General features: G+C 38.7%; 1 protein-coding gene across 6 annotated transcripts in view; it reads left to right on the forward strand.

Annotated features, from left to right (window-relative positions):
* Positions 1-14,466, forward strand: part of LOC126356172 (Ca(2+)/calmodulin-responsive adenylate cyclase) — a 1,163,484-nt gene that overhangs the window by 1,043,621 nt on the left and 105,397 nt on the right. For all 6 annotated transcript variants that reach the window (XM_050006929.1, XM_050006931.1, XM_050006933.1 and 3 more), the window contains one exon: positions 7,755-7,874. In XM_050006929.1, the coding sequence (XP_049862886.1) occupies positions 7,755-7,874 (120 nt within the window). The remainder of the gene's footprint in view (positions 1-7,754; positions 7,875-14,466) is intronic.

Raw genomic sequence — 14,466 nt, forward strand, 5'->3', positions numbered from 1 at the left:
AATAGGATCACCTGTGGCAAACATGCCTTGGTGCACAGCCAGCACATCTTGGCACAGTGTTACACCGTCCGGGTTATCTGGGTACTTCCCACTAACACCAACCTATCAGAACTCCGAAGGTGGGAACTTGCCCTTCAATATATCCTCTCTTCTCGTTATCTGCCAGGCCTCAACCTCCACTAATTTCAAGTTGCCGCCGCTCATACCACACCTGTCTTTCAACAACATCTTTGCCTGTGTACTTCCGCCTCGACTGACACCTCTGCCCCAACTCTTTGCCGTTCCAAATGTCTGCATGTGTATGTGCGGATGGGTGTGTGTGTGTGTGTGGGGGGGGGGGGGGGGGGGAGGAGGGGGGGGGCGAATGTATACCTGTCCTTTTTTCGCCTTATGGTAAGTCTTTCCGCTCCCGGGATTGGAATGACTCCTTACCCTTTCCCTTAAAACCCACATCCTTTCGTCTTTCCCTCTCCTTCCCTCTCCTTCCCTCTTTCCTGAAGAAGCAACCGTTGGTTGTGAAAGCTTGAATTTTGTGTGTTTGTTTGTGTATCTATTGACCTGCCAGCACGTTTGTTTGGTAAGTCACATCAAATTTGATTTTAGATATATTTTTCCCACGTGGAATGTTTCCCTCTATGACAGAAATCAGAATGTCTTAAAACCATTAAAGTTGTAACATCTCAAGTTATACCCAACAGAATAGGATCCCAGGATAATAGAGAGGCAGTTGGTCTAAAATCTTCAGTGAGAAACTGGTTTTTTACAGCAAAAAATCTTGATTCTGCAGAATATAATACATTACTTTGTCCACATTATTGGTGCAATTTCTTTAACAGATCATGGGTAACACTAAAAATGTTAAAACCAGTGAACTGTTCCAACTGTTTTCCATTCCAGTGACATTTGTGGAAGAAATTACACCAATAATGTGGACAAAGTAATGTGTTGTGTTCTGGAGAATTATAAAAGTCTTAGAACCTTTCTATAAAACTTGTTAAAAATTTCAAAAATTTTATGTATATTCTCTCAGTCATGTTTAAAGTCAAAAACATTTTTGCAAAGTGATGTCCGTTTTTGGTAGCTTACCTACCATCTTCAGGTCTGAAATAGACAGACCAAAAGAAAAATTGCCATAAGTAGCAAAGTTATGTAAAAATTGCCACTGGCTTACTTCTAAAAAATTACAGGGAATTAAAATACCATATATTGTTTTATCAATGCACTTGCAGTGTACAAAGCCGTTGCATTGTCTGTTACATTCTTATTTTAAATCTTCAGAGAAAATGTGCTATGTGTAGCCTAAAAAACATAAAGGCAAATATATTTATATATTGGCAAACAAATAAGAACAAGAAATAATTATTTAGAAGAAAGAGTAATTCATTGAGTGTACCATGCTATCTGTGACAGCAGTTGAAATGAAAAGACTTTATGACATGGTAAAAAAAAATTATACATTGAAATGTGCATACGATTATTGTTGTTACAATCAGTAACTGTGAGCACAGATTTGGTTCTGAAAAGGAAGAAGCAAGTCAGAAATATTTGTTTCTAGTTTGCAGTACATAAAAGTAATGTGATTATTCAAAACATTAAAATATTCATAGTGAAACGTACCATGTTAGCTGTGCTTGAAATCAAAACATAGTGGTCAGTTTTCCTCTAACTGTGGGTACACGGTGGTGGGAGGAAGTCGTGTCATGCAGTGTACATATATCTTTACTGTTTGGACAAATTTTATACTTTTGGCTTCAAGTACAACTTACATGATATGTTTCACAATGAATGTTTTTCTGTTTTGAATAACCATGTTACTTCTATGCACTGTTAACTAAAAGTAAACATTTGTGACATGCTTCTTTCTATTCAAAGGCAAATCTCTGCTAGCAGTTATTGCCTCTAATGATAATAAGTATATGGACATTTCAATGTATTCAGAATTTTTACTGTGTTATACAAGCTTTTTGTTTCCACTGCTGTCACTGATAGAATGGTATGCTCAATGAACTAGTCTTTCTTCAAATAATTATTTCTTGTTCTTATTTGTTTGCTAATGTATAAATATATTTTCCTTTATCTTTGTTTTAAAATAAGAATTTTATAGACAATACAGTGGTGTTGTACACTGCAAGTGCATGTATAAAACATGTGGTATGTTAAGGCCCTGTAAATTTTTTAAAAGTTAGTCAGTGGCAATTTTTACACAACTTTGTTACTTAAGACAGTTTTTCTTTTGGTTTATCTTTCTGTGATCTGAAGATGGTAGTTAGGTTACTGGAAACTAGTCATCACTATTTAAAAATATTTCTGATGTTAAATGTGATTGGATGGTACAGAGACAATTTTTGAAATTTTTTAAAAAGTTTTATAGAAAGTTTCTAAAATATTTAGAATTTGACATATTATTATCTGCATATGATCGCTTTCTTCTATTCCAACAGTGTCACATGTATTTAAAATTATATTTAGCACAACTAGAAATAGGAAAACTATTGCAAAATCCTATGTTGGGCACAATTATGAAATCAATTAATGAGGAAGATGGAAATGGACATTGAAACATTAAACTTCGGCATAATTAAAAAACTAAATACATTAATCCAAAATATAATTACAATAGTAAAGGAGTAGAATGTGGCACAAAACTTAAAATTTTTCAATAGAGGCTTAAGTAACAGAAATAAAATTTAATAATGACGAAGTAGATTTATTATAGAAAGGCCTGGTGTATAAGTTGACAAATAAACCAACTCATACTAAGAATGGAAGCATTATTGCACATGTAAAAATAGCAATTCATACAGCTATCACTTCTATTGCTGAGTGAAACTACTTTGCTAGAAAAATATCCAAAATATTTCATCATCATCTGGATTTCCTTCCAGCGAGCCAGGTTGGAACTTCATGAACGATATGCCTCCATTGGATTCTGTCCTGGTATAGTTTTTCCCTCTCCACTACATCCCATGTTATTCCTCTCCTCTTGAGATCTTCCTTAGCCTTGTCTGTCCATCTCTCTCAACAAGTCTTCTTCTTAGTACCAATATTTATCAAACACAATTATAATATTAAAAATAATAATTTGTTTGAAAAAGAAGATGAAAATAGTGATACAATTTGTGAAAATATAGAAACAAGCAATGCTATCACACTCAAAGCAGACAAAGAGATTATAGTCATAATCATGTCCCAAACAGATTACATAAATAAGACCTTAGAAGTTTTTAGTAAAAATAACATTACTGCCATACAAAAAGACTCAACTAATCAAATCCAAGCCACAATAAAAAAAGTCCTGAGTAAAACTGATTTTTTTACTCAATAAAACAGAAAAGGCATGAACCCATCTCCATCCAAATCGTGGCCCAGTCAAAAGTCCATAAAGAAAACACTCCTATCAGACCAATAGCCAATTACATTGGCAATCTCGCATCTCTCTTTGCAAAAAAATTTATTATATTGTGACTCGGAACTACATATATGATAATCAGTTCATGGTAAAGAACTCTAGCAACCTAACACTACAAATTAAAGACAATCTCATATAACGAAAAATTTATTTCTGTAGGTAAAACAAACATATACCCCAACAAATGAGCTAATGGAACTACTGAAAATATTGAACATAATTTGCGTTACATGTTGGAAAATGTGCACAGTCAAAATAGGATGTCTTCTTACTTTATTAAAATTAACATCCCATCATAAGTATTTTTAGTTCAAAAACCAACTATGTATATGTAGAACACAGTGTAGCACAGTAAAGTTGCCTTGCTGGTACACTAGTGAATATTTTTCTTCACCATATTGAGAACAATACGTTTTTCTTAAAACTATCCAAAATGGACTAATAAAATTCAGAACTATCACAGATATGTAGATGATACATTGCTTTTATTGGAAGGAGTAGGAAACAAAATAGAAATCTTGCATTCACAGTGGAATAGTGTTCATAAAAATACAATGTTTAAAATCTTATATGAACAGGATAAACTTTCTGGCTCTTGAGATTGCAAGAATCTACCAAATACAGACAACCACAGACTATTTTATAAACAACAGCTCTTATCATCCAAAAACACACAAAAAGCATATTTTCGAACATGGATAGAGACACTAATAAAATATCCAATGACTAAAGAAAACATATCATCTAAATTAAAAGCACTAAGAAGAATGGCAAAAAAATTATTTGTACAGCCAGCCATAGTTGATAAAATTTATACCGGGGAATATCTCACAAATAAAAATAAAATAAAATAAAATAAAAGATAACATTACCTTAACAAAGAAAAATTCTATCAGAAGTACACTGTTCACTATCAGACCATACTTGGAGAAAATCCCAGATAAAATTAGACTTGTGCTTTAGAAAGCCAACCTAAAAATAGGCTTCAGAAAACACAACACAATGTGATCACAAATTTGTCATAACATGGAAAAATCCCGTTAATTTACGTATGCAGGTGTTTAGTGGGTTGTTGTTGCAGCTGCCAGATTTAATTATGCATCAATGAATGACACTGTATGCAACAGCAGCAGCAGTGACAGTTTATTCTTTGACTTTTTGCATTACATACTTCTTGCATTGTAATATGTACATAGTAAGTGTTTCCCCATTATGAGATAATGATTAACATTCAGGGACATTTCCAGTTTCATGTATTGTGTGGAGCTGTTAAGTGTTTGAGTGAGTGTGTTTATTCTGATAAATAAAGTTTCTACATTTCATGGATCTCGAGAGTAATATTTCAAGAAATACCACCTGGCTTAACAAATACACACTTAACAAAAGTTGGACAGCCCTAATTCTAGCTACACCTGACAAGTGGTGTCCCCAATGTTCTTTTAAGCTGACATGAACTTACCTGCAACCCGGTAGATCACTGCTTTGATGTGGAAGTACAGGACATAATAACTGCCCCACTAGTGGCAAATTCTTATGACAAGCTCAAGACAGAATTGATCTGTCGCAGCCTCTAAAGAAGAACGAATTCATAAAGTGCTGACACAAGAGGACATTGGAGATTGCAAGCCCTCACTGTACCCTTGGCACTTAATAAGCAAGTTGGATACTGGTACTGTTCCAGATAATTTGCTGCACACCATGTAGAACTGCTGCTTACCACAACAAGTCAAGTTAGTTGTAGAGCCCCAACAGAAATACCATTAGACACTGTTGCAGAGCTTGTGGACAGATTCAAGAAGCCATTGCTCCCACTCTGTTTTCACAAAAACAGAGCTGTGCAGTAGAACAACAGAGACAGCAGCATGTGGATGTGCTGATTATGACTCTCTAGTGCCAAGGTTGATTTATTGTGTACACAAATTGGCAAGCTGTTGTCTCAAAGCAGCACTAGCAGTGATAGGTGGTAATACCACAGATCATGAAGGAGCCGTTCATCGACTAATGCTACACTTGCTAATGAAGAGTGAAAGGCACAGCTAACTGCCTGTGAACATCATGGCACCTGTTTATCAGTGATAGGCAGTCAGGCCAAAAATATTTGATGGGCATTGGTTCTGATTTATGTATGTTGCCACAGACTTCAGTGGATCACTGCAGGCCACTGACAGTTTACTGTTTGTCAGCAGCAAACAACTTTTCCCTATGGAAGCCAATGAATGGAACTGGGTTTAGGACTGTGTTACCCCTTCATCTGGGACTTAAATGTTGGTGACATCTTGGAAGCAAAACTAGTTGCTGATCTTCTGGCTTATTGTCGTCTGCTGCTGTACGTGGTGAACACTCAGCTTATTGACAGTGTTACCAGCCTGACTGCTACAGGATTTTTCCATAGTGCAGCAGTGCACAACACCAAGCTAACACAACCAAGGGATTTGTACATACACCTCTCTGTTATGCAATTTCCAGCTTTGACTAGACCTCCAGGTGCTCCTAAACAAGTGTTACATAATATGGTGCACCATATTAAAGTTACTGATGGCCCACAGGTATCCTGCAGACCTAGACCTTTGGCACCTTATCGCCTGGCTATCACTAGAGCTGAGTTTGACATCGTGCTCAAAGAAGGCATTATTCGACTATCAAATGGCACATCATCATTTCCTCTACATTTAATACCTAAGTAGTGTGGAGATTATTGCATGTTTAATGCTGTAACGGTGCCAGATTGCTACCCAGTACGATTGTTGTGGGACTATTAATTATGCCTTGCATATTGCAGCCATATTCAGTGCCTTTGATTGTGCCAAAGCCTACACCTATATCCTTTTAGCACAGAAAGACATACAAAAAAAAAAAGGGTTTATCACTCCCTTTGGTTATTTGAGAGTGTGTACATGACATTTGGTTTACAGAATGCTGCTCAGGCAGGGCAGCGATTTATTGATTCAGTTCTGTATGGGCTGCCATTTTGGTTTTTGCATACATCGATGATATTCGTACCTTTTTGGCCATCAAGGGGCAACACAAACAACATGTTATTGAAGTGTTCATGCACTTAGAGCAGTAGGATGTGCTCTTTAACATGGCTAAATTTGTATTCAGGCAATCTGAAATTACTTTCCTTGGCTATCAGATATCTTCTGTGGGTTCATACCATTATCAGAAAAGTTGAATACCAAACCGAACTCTGTTAAAGAATTGTGCTGGTTCCTGCAAATGTTGAATTTCTATTGCCACCATCTACCATGTTCAGCAGAAATACAGGATCCATTAGCTGCAGCTCTTGCTTGCCTGAAAGTTAGAGGCAATGCTCCAGTTCAGTGAATCGATGTGATGTGCTTTGCTTTTTGATTCTGCGAAACAGAGTATGGCAAATGCTGCACTTCTCGCATGCACCAAGTTCAATCCATCCTTACCTTTAGTGGTGGACCCAAGTCAGACAGCTATTGGCACGGTGTTGCAACAGTTGTCAGATGGCTCGTGGCAAAAACTTGCTTACTATTCACATGAGCTATCACCATCACAGCAGAACTGGAGTACCTGTGACCACAAATCGCTGGCCATGTATGAAGGTGTTAAGTACTTTTGGCCTTAGATAGAAGCATGGGAATTTACCATCTACACAGATGATAAGCTATGGACTTACACCTTTAAGCAGAGCAGCGGCAGCAAGTCACCTTGTCTGTATAACCACCTAGAGTTTATAATTCATTTTAGCACTGGCATCGAGCACATTTGACAATGTACTTGCTGATAGCCTCTCATGTGTCAATAGTGTTTTAAGTCCTATAGATTTCAAAGAACTCACCCGGGCACAAGAAGGTTACCAGGAACTCGAGAGTATCCTAGAAAATGCTGTATTTGCATTACAGTTGAAGCTCATCAGTGTTCCTGGTGAACATGTCAAGACGTTTTGTGATATCTCTCAGGGAAGATCTCACCCTTTGCTTCCAGCTGCATTTTATAGACAAGCCTTTGACAGCCTACACATCTTGTGTCCACCTGGGATCGGTCAAACATTTAGCTGCTGTTGAAGCATTTTGTGTGGCTCTGTATGCAATAAAGCATTTTGTAAGTTAAGAAACTCACGTATGTAATGTGAATTAATGGTGTGGAAATCTGACTTATATGTAGTGTTTTGCAAATGTAATGTTAAATGTGGATATAATTAAGTAATACACAATTGTACTGTTTATGACATTGCTCGTAAGTTTCATATGGGGAGTTATAACTCCTGTCTTGAATCACATATGTGGAAGTCTTAAAGTAATGTTGAAGTTATAATACATAAGATATGGCTTAAATTAAATATCAAGAATCTCATTTCTTTTATTCATTTGTATAGGCCAATGAAGAGAAGAGGGAAATGGATGCTTTACAACACAGCAACAAAAGAATATTGTTCAACCTCTTGCCAGCTCATGTTGCCACGCACTTCCTTGATAACCAGTTCCGCAGCAACATGGTGACTATAAAGATTCAGATTTTATTGTTTAATAATCAGCAGTGACTTAATCTCTGTGTGTTTCATTTGCAACTTCATCAGACAGCAGGAAAAACCATGATGGTGTGTCAATATTTCACCTACAGATTATTTTCTATAAACATGCCTGTCCGAAGGAATATTGCATCATACTTATTAATAACACAGGCACTGCACTACTGTATCTATCTGCTGGTACCAAGGCAGCCCCGTGAAAAGAAATTGCATAATGTGAATAAGTGCAGGTTTTGTTGCATGACTGATGACACATGGAAGTTCAGATGTGGTGATGAGTCCTGCACAGATAGCCAAAGCAGTTTAGGCAACCACTCACATAGAGTGGGAGATCCTGGTTTGATTCCTGGTTTGGCAAAAATTTTCGTTATCATTGCATTATACAGCTGATGTTTTTCTGCATTCTCTAATGAGAATATATTTAATGTAACTAATGGTATGAGTTATTCAGATACCTCTCTTGCACGGCTAATGATCTAGACAAACATATGTTAGGCAGAGTACTTGAGTTTTCTTCTCACAAGTAAACAAAACCAGTGTGTTGCTTGAGGCTTTCCCAAAAGACATATTGTATATATGGTTCTTGGGCAAGACGTCGGATGTCTCTGTTCAATGCGACTTCAGTATGGCCACTACTGGATCCCAAGCTGTATTGAGCTGAAAGCCCATGTGTCTGTTTACAAGATTCATCTCGCTACATATTTCCACTGCTTCCTTAATAACACTCCCAGTATGGACTCATCAACGCGAGAATTTTGCTGTGTTGATAATTCATAGAATGGCCTGTACTGAGACAATGCTCGGCTACTGCAGACTTCTCTGGTGCTCCATACGAGTGTAGCATCGGTCTTCAGTACATCTCTCTTCTGTAGTGCAACAAATTTGTCCGATGTACGACATGCCACAGCTACAAGGAATCCCATAAACACCGGGTCTCCTTAGGCCAAGGCTGTCCTTAGATGAGCCCAAGAGAGCTCTGAGTTTTGCCGGCGGACGAAAGACACATTTAACTTTATGCCTCTTTATGGAGTTTTCACTGTGGCATCTGATGTCTCGCCTGAGAACCATATATAAAACATAACCAACTGTACATCATATTTTAAGGATAAGAAAACACAGTAGCAAGATGTTTGCACAAAGATTTGGATCATAATTCAGATAGCACACAGTTAAGACTTTCTGAAAAGACAGCTTTTGAACTTTTGCATGTACCAGTTGTTTATCACTTACTCCACCATACTGCATATGCCTAATGCCCAAGCATGAAGCTTTGTACAGCAGAGTGACAACCAGAGCTCTTCTATTTGGGGATGTTGAAGGCAAAGAAGAGGGGGGAGGTGGGAAACTTTGTGAAATATGGTTTGATATCTTATTGGAGAAAATAAATTACCATGCAAAAATAGTAATAATATGAGTATGTAATATGTCACTCCCCTCCCCCACCACCCTGCATGCGCGTGGGCGCACGCGCACACGCACACACACACACACACACACACACACACACACACACACACACACACACACACACACACACATACGCACATATACCGACACAAGCAGAGATATGTAAAGGCAAAGAGTTTGGGCAGTCGAGCCGGAAGTACAGAGGCCAAGATGTTATAGAGTGATAGGTGAAGTAAGAGCGGCAGCAACTTGAAATGAGCAGAGGTTGAGGCCTGGTGGGTAATGGGAAGAGAGGATATATTGAAGGGCAAGTTCCCATCTCCGGAGTTCTGATAGGTTGGTATCAGTGGGAAGTATCAAGATAACCCGGACGGTGTAACACTGTGCCAAGATGTGCTGGCTGTGCACCAAGGCATGTTTAGCCACAGGGTGATCCTCATTACCAACAAACACTGTCTGCCTGTGTCCATTCATGCGAATGGACAGTTTGTTGCTGGTCATTCCCACATAGAAAGCTTCACAGTGTAGGCAGGTCAGTTGGTAAATCATGTGGGTGCTTTCACACGTGGCTCTGCCTTTGATCGTGTACACCTTATTTGTTACAGGACTGGAGTAGGTGGTGGTGGGAGGGTTCATGGGACAGGTTTTACACTGGGGGCGGTTACAAGGATAGGAGCCAGAGGGTAGGGAAGGTGGTTTGAGGATTTCATAGGGATGAACCAAGAGTTTCCCATGCCACTTTCCTCGATGTTGACCTCCATCTGTCCAATGGCCAGCTTCACACATCTGTCCACATCAAACCCACCAACAAGCAACAGTACATTCACCCATTCCATATCAAACGGTCTCTTCCCTACAGCCTAGGTCTTCGTGGCAAACGAATCTGCTCCAGTCCCAAATCCCAGAACCATTACACCAAAAACCTGAAAACAGCTTTCGCATCCCGCAACTACCCTCCTGACCTGGTACAGAAGCGAATAACCAGAACCACTTCCTCATTCCCCCAAGCCCAGAACCTCCCACAGAAGAACCCCAGAAGTGCCCCACTTGTGACAGGATACTTTCCGGGAATGGATCAGACTCTGAATGTGGCTCTCCAGCAGGGATATGACTTCCTCAAATCCTGCCCTAAATGAGATCCATCCTTCACTAAATCCTCCCCACTCCACCAAGAGTGTCTTTCCGCCATCCACCAAACCTTCATAACCTCTTAGTTCATCCCTATGAAATCCCCAAACCACCTTCCCTACCTTCTGGCTCCTATCCTTGTTACCGCCGCCAGTGTAAAACCTGCCCCATGCACCCTCCCACCACCACCTACTCCAGTTCTGTAACCCGGAAGGTGTACACGATCAAAGGCAGAGCCACGTGTGAAAGCACCCACATGATTTACTAACTGACCTGCCTACACTGTGAAGCTTTCTATGTGGGAATGACCAGCAACAAACTGTCCATTCGCATGAACGGACACAGGCAGACAGTGTTTGTTGGTAATGAGGATCACTCTGTGGCTAAACATGCCTTGGTGCATGGCCAGCACATCTTGGCACAGTGTTACACCGTCTGGGTTATCTGGATACTTCCCACTGATACCAACCTATCAGAACTCCTGAGGTGGGAACTTGCCCTTCAATATATCCTCTCTTCTCGTTATCTGCAAGGCCTCAACCTCCACTAATTTCAAGTTGCCGCCGCTCATACCTCACCTGTAATTCTATAACATCTTGGTCTCTATACTTCCGCCTCGACTGCCCAAACTCTTTGCCTTGACATATGTTTGTGTGTGTGTGTGTGTGTGTGTGTGTGTGTGTGTGTGTGTGTGTGTGTGTGAGAGAGAGAGAGAGACTCTTTACCCTCTCAATTAAAACCCACATTCTTTCGTCTTTCCCTCTCCTTCCCTCTTTCCTGATGAAGCAACCGTGGGTTGCGAAAGCTTGAAATTTGTGTGTGTGTTTGTGTTTGTTAGTGTTACTATTAACGTACCAACACTTTCGTTTGGTAAGTTACAGCATATTTGCTTTTAGATATATTTTTCCCACATGAAATGTTTCCCTCTATTATTTTAATGGCATTCATATATATCAAAAGGAATAAACAAAAGCAGTTAAAGAATTATTATGAAATGAAGTTAATGATTTTCATTTTATAATTAAGTAATGCCAATCATTTTGAGGAATAACTCTTCTCCTGCAAACATACTTCAGTTTAACAGTACCAGCATCCAAATCCAAAGAAAATAATGCACAGCAGCACCATTAATATTTAAATAGTGCTGTGGTACTCTTTAATGTTGATCTAATTTGTTTCATTCATTTTCACTGCATTTGTGAATTGCAACATAAAAATGCTCAAAGCAGTGAGATTTTTGGCACCAGCTAGATTGTGGAAACTGCGCAGTTTATCAGAGTGGCCTTTCAAGAGTAATGCAGATCGTATCACTTCAAGAAGTCAAAATCTGTTTTTCTTTTCAAATAGTTTGTCACTATTAAAAAAAATGAGTTGTGGTTTTCCCTGGATATTTTATTTGTAGAGTGGGCATTAATGAGATGTAGATCTTAGCAAAAGTATATGCTGCAGATGATACAAACAATTTAAGAAGAGATGGATGAGGAGGATGATGATGACGATGACGATGATGTAAATGAAGTGAAATATTTTCGAAGTGAAAAGAAGCTGACTGCTCTTAGTTACCTTTCAGAATTCCAGTTCATGGACTACACGCCCTTACAAAATAACAAAAGCATTGAAACTATTTTTGATAAGACAGTCGTAGTACCACAGGCATTTGAAAATAATTGTTATCCTATTGTTTATGATGAGTCGCAGATTGGTATAAAATCATACTAAGGGCTTCATAATTGCAAGGAAATTCTTATAGATGACCGTAGATGACCTTCGTATGAACGCCTGCTTCTGAATTGCCATGTTTTCTTTTTAGTCTCCTTCCCCCCTCCCCCCCCCCCTTCCCCCCCCCCCCCCCTCCCCCCCACACACACACTCCTCCTCCTCCTCTCGTTTCCTTGGATCAATGACAGCATGAAGTATATATTATTGTAGGTGTAATGACAAAGGAAGAAACTGCTCAATTTCAGGTTGCATGTGGTAGCAAAACAACTGAAAACATTTGGGAATATTAGCTTCATCTCAATGTGGACAGCATGCAAAATTGAGAATGGCTCACAGCAAGGCATTTTATTGAAATTGTTTAGATCACAGAAAATAAAAGTAAACTCACACAGTAGTTTCCATTATGTTGGGAAAAGACAAAAAAAATCAAAGGGAAATTTGATTTGTACAGGACTGGTGTAGGTGCAGTTGGGAATAATGTTAGTTCTGAATAGCTGCTGCTGTTACTTTCAAACCTAAGTTCTTGTTACCAGCCATAAATCTCATAAGGAACTGATGTCACTGCAGAATTCCCAGCATATGCAGTAGAGGCCTGTGTGAGCTCGGTGAATTAACACTGTGTATCTCATTATTGCCTCGCTTTTGATCTAAAATGATATCTCTTATAGAGATTGTGAATTTTTGTCTTTGCAAGAACTTGCCATCTGCTTTCAGTTTCCCAAATTTACTATTTCAAATATTATGTGATTCATTGTAAGAAATTTCAGAGTCAGTTTGAATAGAAGTGAACAAAAAACATGAAGATCCTGTACTATTTGCTCTTTGTGGGACAGTGTTATCAAAGAAACTATTCTCACCCCATTCACTGAGATGACACATAGGTCAACCATTGAAATTGCATGAAGGAGGAACAGGTTTCAAATTTCTTTTCTACCATCTACATTCAGGTTAATCTAGGTTTCCCCAAATCACTTAAGGCAAGTGCTGTGGTGGCCCCTTTAAAAGGGGGGGGGGGGGAGGAGAAATGTCAGTTCAATAATGTCAACTTGTTTTCCGTGTCTAGTGCCTGCCCTAATTGACAATATGATTTTAAACCCTAATCTGTCTTGCTTAGTTGTCATGACCTGCACAACGCCTAAGGTAACTGACAAAGTGATTACCTTCTTGCAAAACATTGTATTATCACTGGCCTTACTGAAATTGGCCAATATACAACTGACAATATATAGTTCCTGAAAAGTGGCAACAGCTATGTCAGCAGGAGCAACTGTCTGGATTACTGACTGATATGGCCTAAGTAATGTTGTCCAACATGACATTCCCATGGTGAATTGTGATAGGCTAAAACATTGGAAAACTACAGCCAATGTGTTTTCTGAGGACATACAGCTGTACTGTATGGCTTAATGACAATAACGTACCCAAGGGTACAATATTCTCCAGGTGAAGTAGTCCCTTGTTTGTGAAGTACTGAAGATGCTATCGTCAGTAGAAGCAAAATTGCCATTTTACAGATCTGAGGATGGAGTGTTAGATCTCTTAACCAAGTAGGTAGACTAAAGAATTCAAAAAGGAAACTGGATAGATTGCTGTTACATATACTGGGACTTGTGAAGTGCGATGACAGGAAGAACAGAACTTCAGGTAAGGTCAATACACGAGTATAGATACAATATCAAATAGGAGTACTGCAGGAATAGTATAATCATGAAGGAAATTCACTACTACAGCCAAAGTAGACATGAAGCCACATCTGCCACAATAGTACATATTTATATGGCAACTAGCTCTGAAAATGATGAACAGACTGAAAAAAAATGTATTACAAGATACAATATATTATTCAAATACTTAAAGGGAGCAAAAATTTAACTTTGACATGGGATTGGAATTCAGTGAAACAAAAAGGACAAGAGAGAAAAGGAATAGGAGGGAGAGTTCTAAAAGGAGTAGCCACCAGGTAGAATCTTGCACTGACAATGGTTTTATCTTTTCCAATATTTGGTTTAAAAATAATGAAAGAAGCTTGTCTATATGGAAGAGACATGGAGACACTCAAAGGTTTCAGGTGGACTTTATGATGGTAAGCCACAGCTCTGATACCAAATTTTAAACTGCAAAACATTTCTAGTGGCAGATGTGAACAGTGACCATAATTTATTAGTTATGAACTTCAGAGTAAAACTGAAGAGATTGCAAAAAAGGAGAAAGGAGCTGTATAAATTCAAACAGCCAGCAGTTGTTTAGAATTTCAAAAGCAGCCCTGTCGGCAACAATTGACTGAAATGAGGAAAAGGAAAACTAT

This window comes from Schistocerca gregaria, chromosome 3 (assembly GCF_023897955.1).
Source record: "Schistocerca gregaria isolate iqSchGreg1 chromosome 3, iqSchGreg1.2, whole genome shotgun sequence".
In the NCBI taxonomy this organism is placed as follows: domain Eukaryota; kingdom Metazoa; phylum Arthropoda; class Insecta; order Orthoptera; family Acrididae; genus Schistocerca; species Schistocerca gregaria.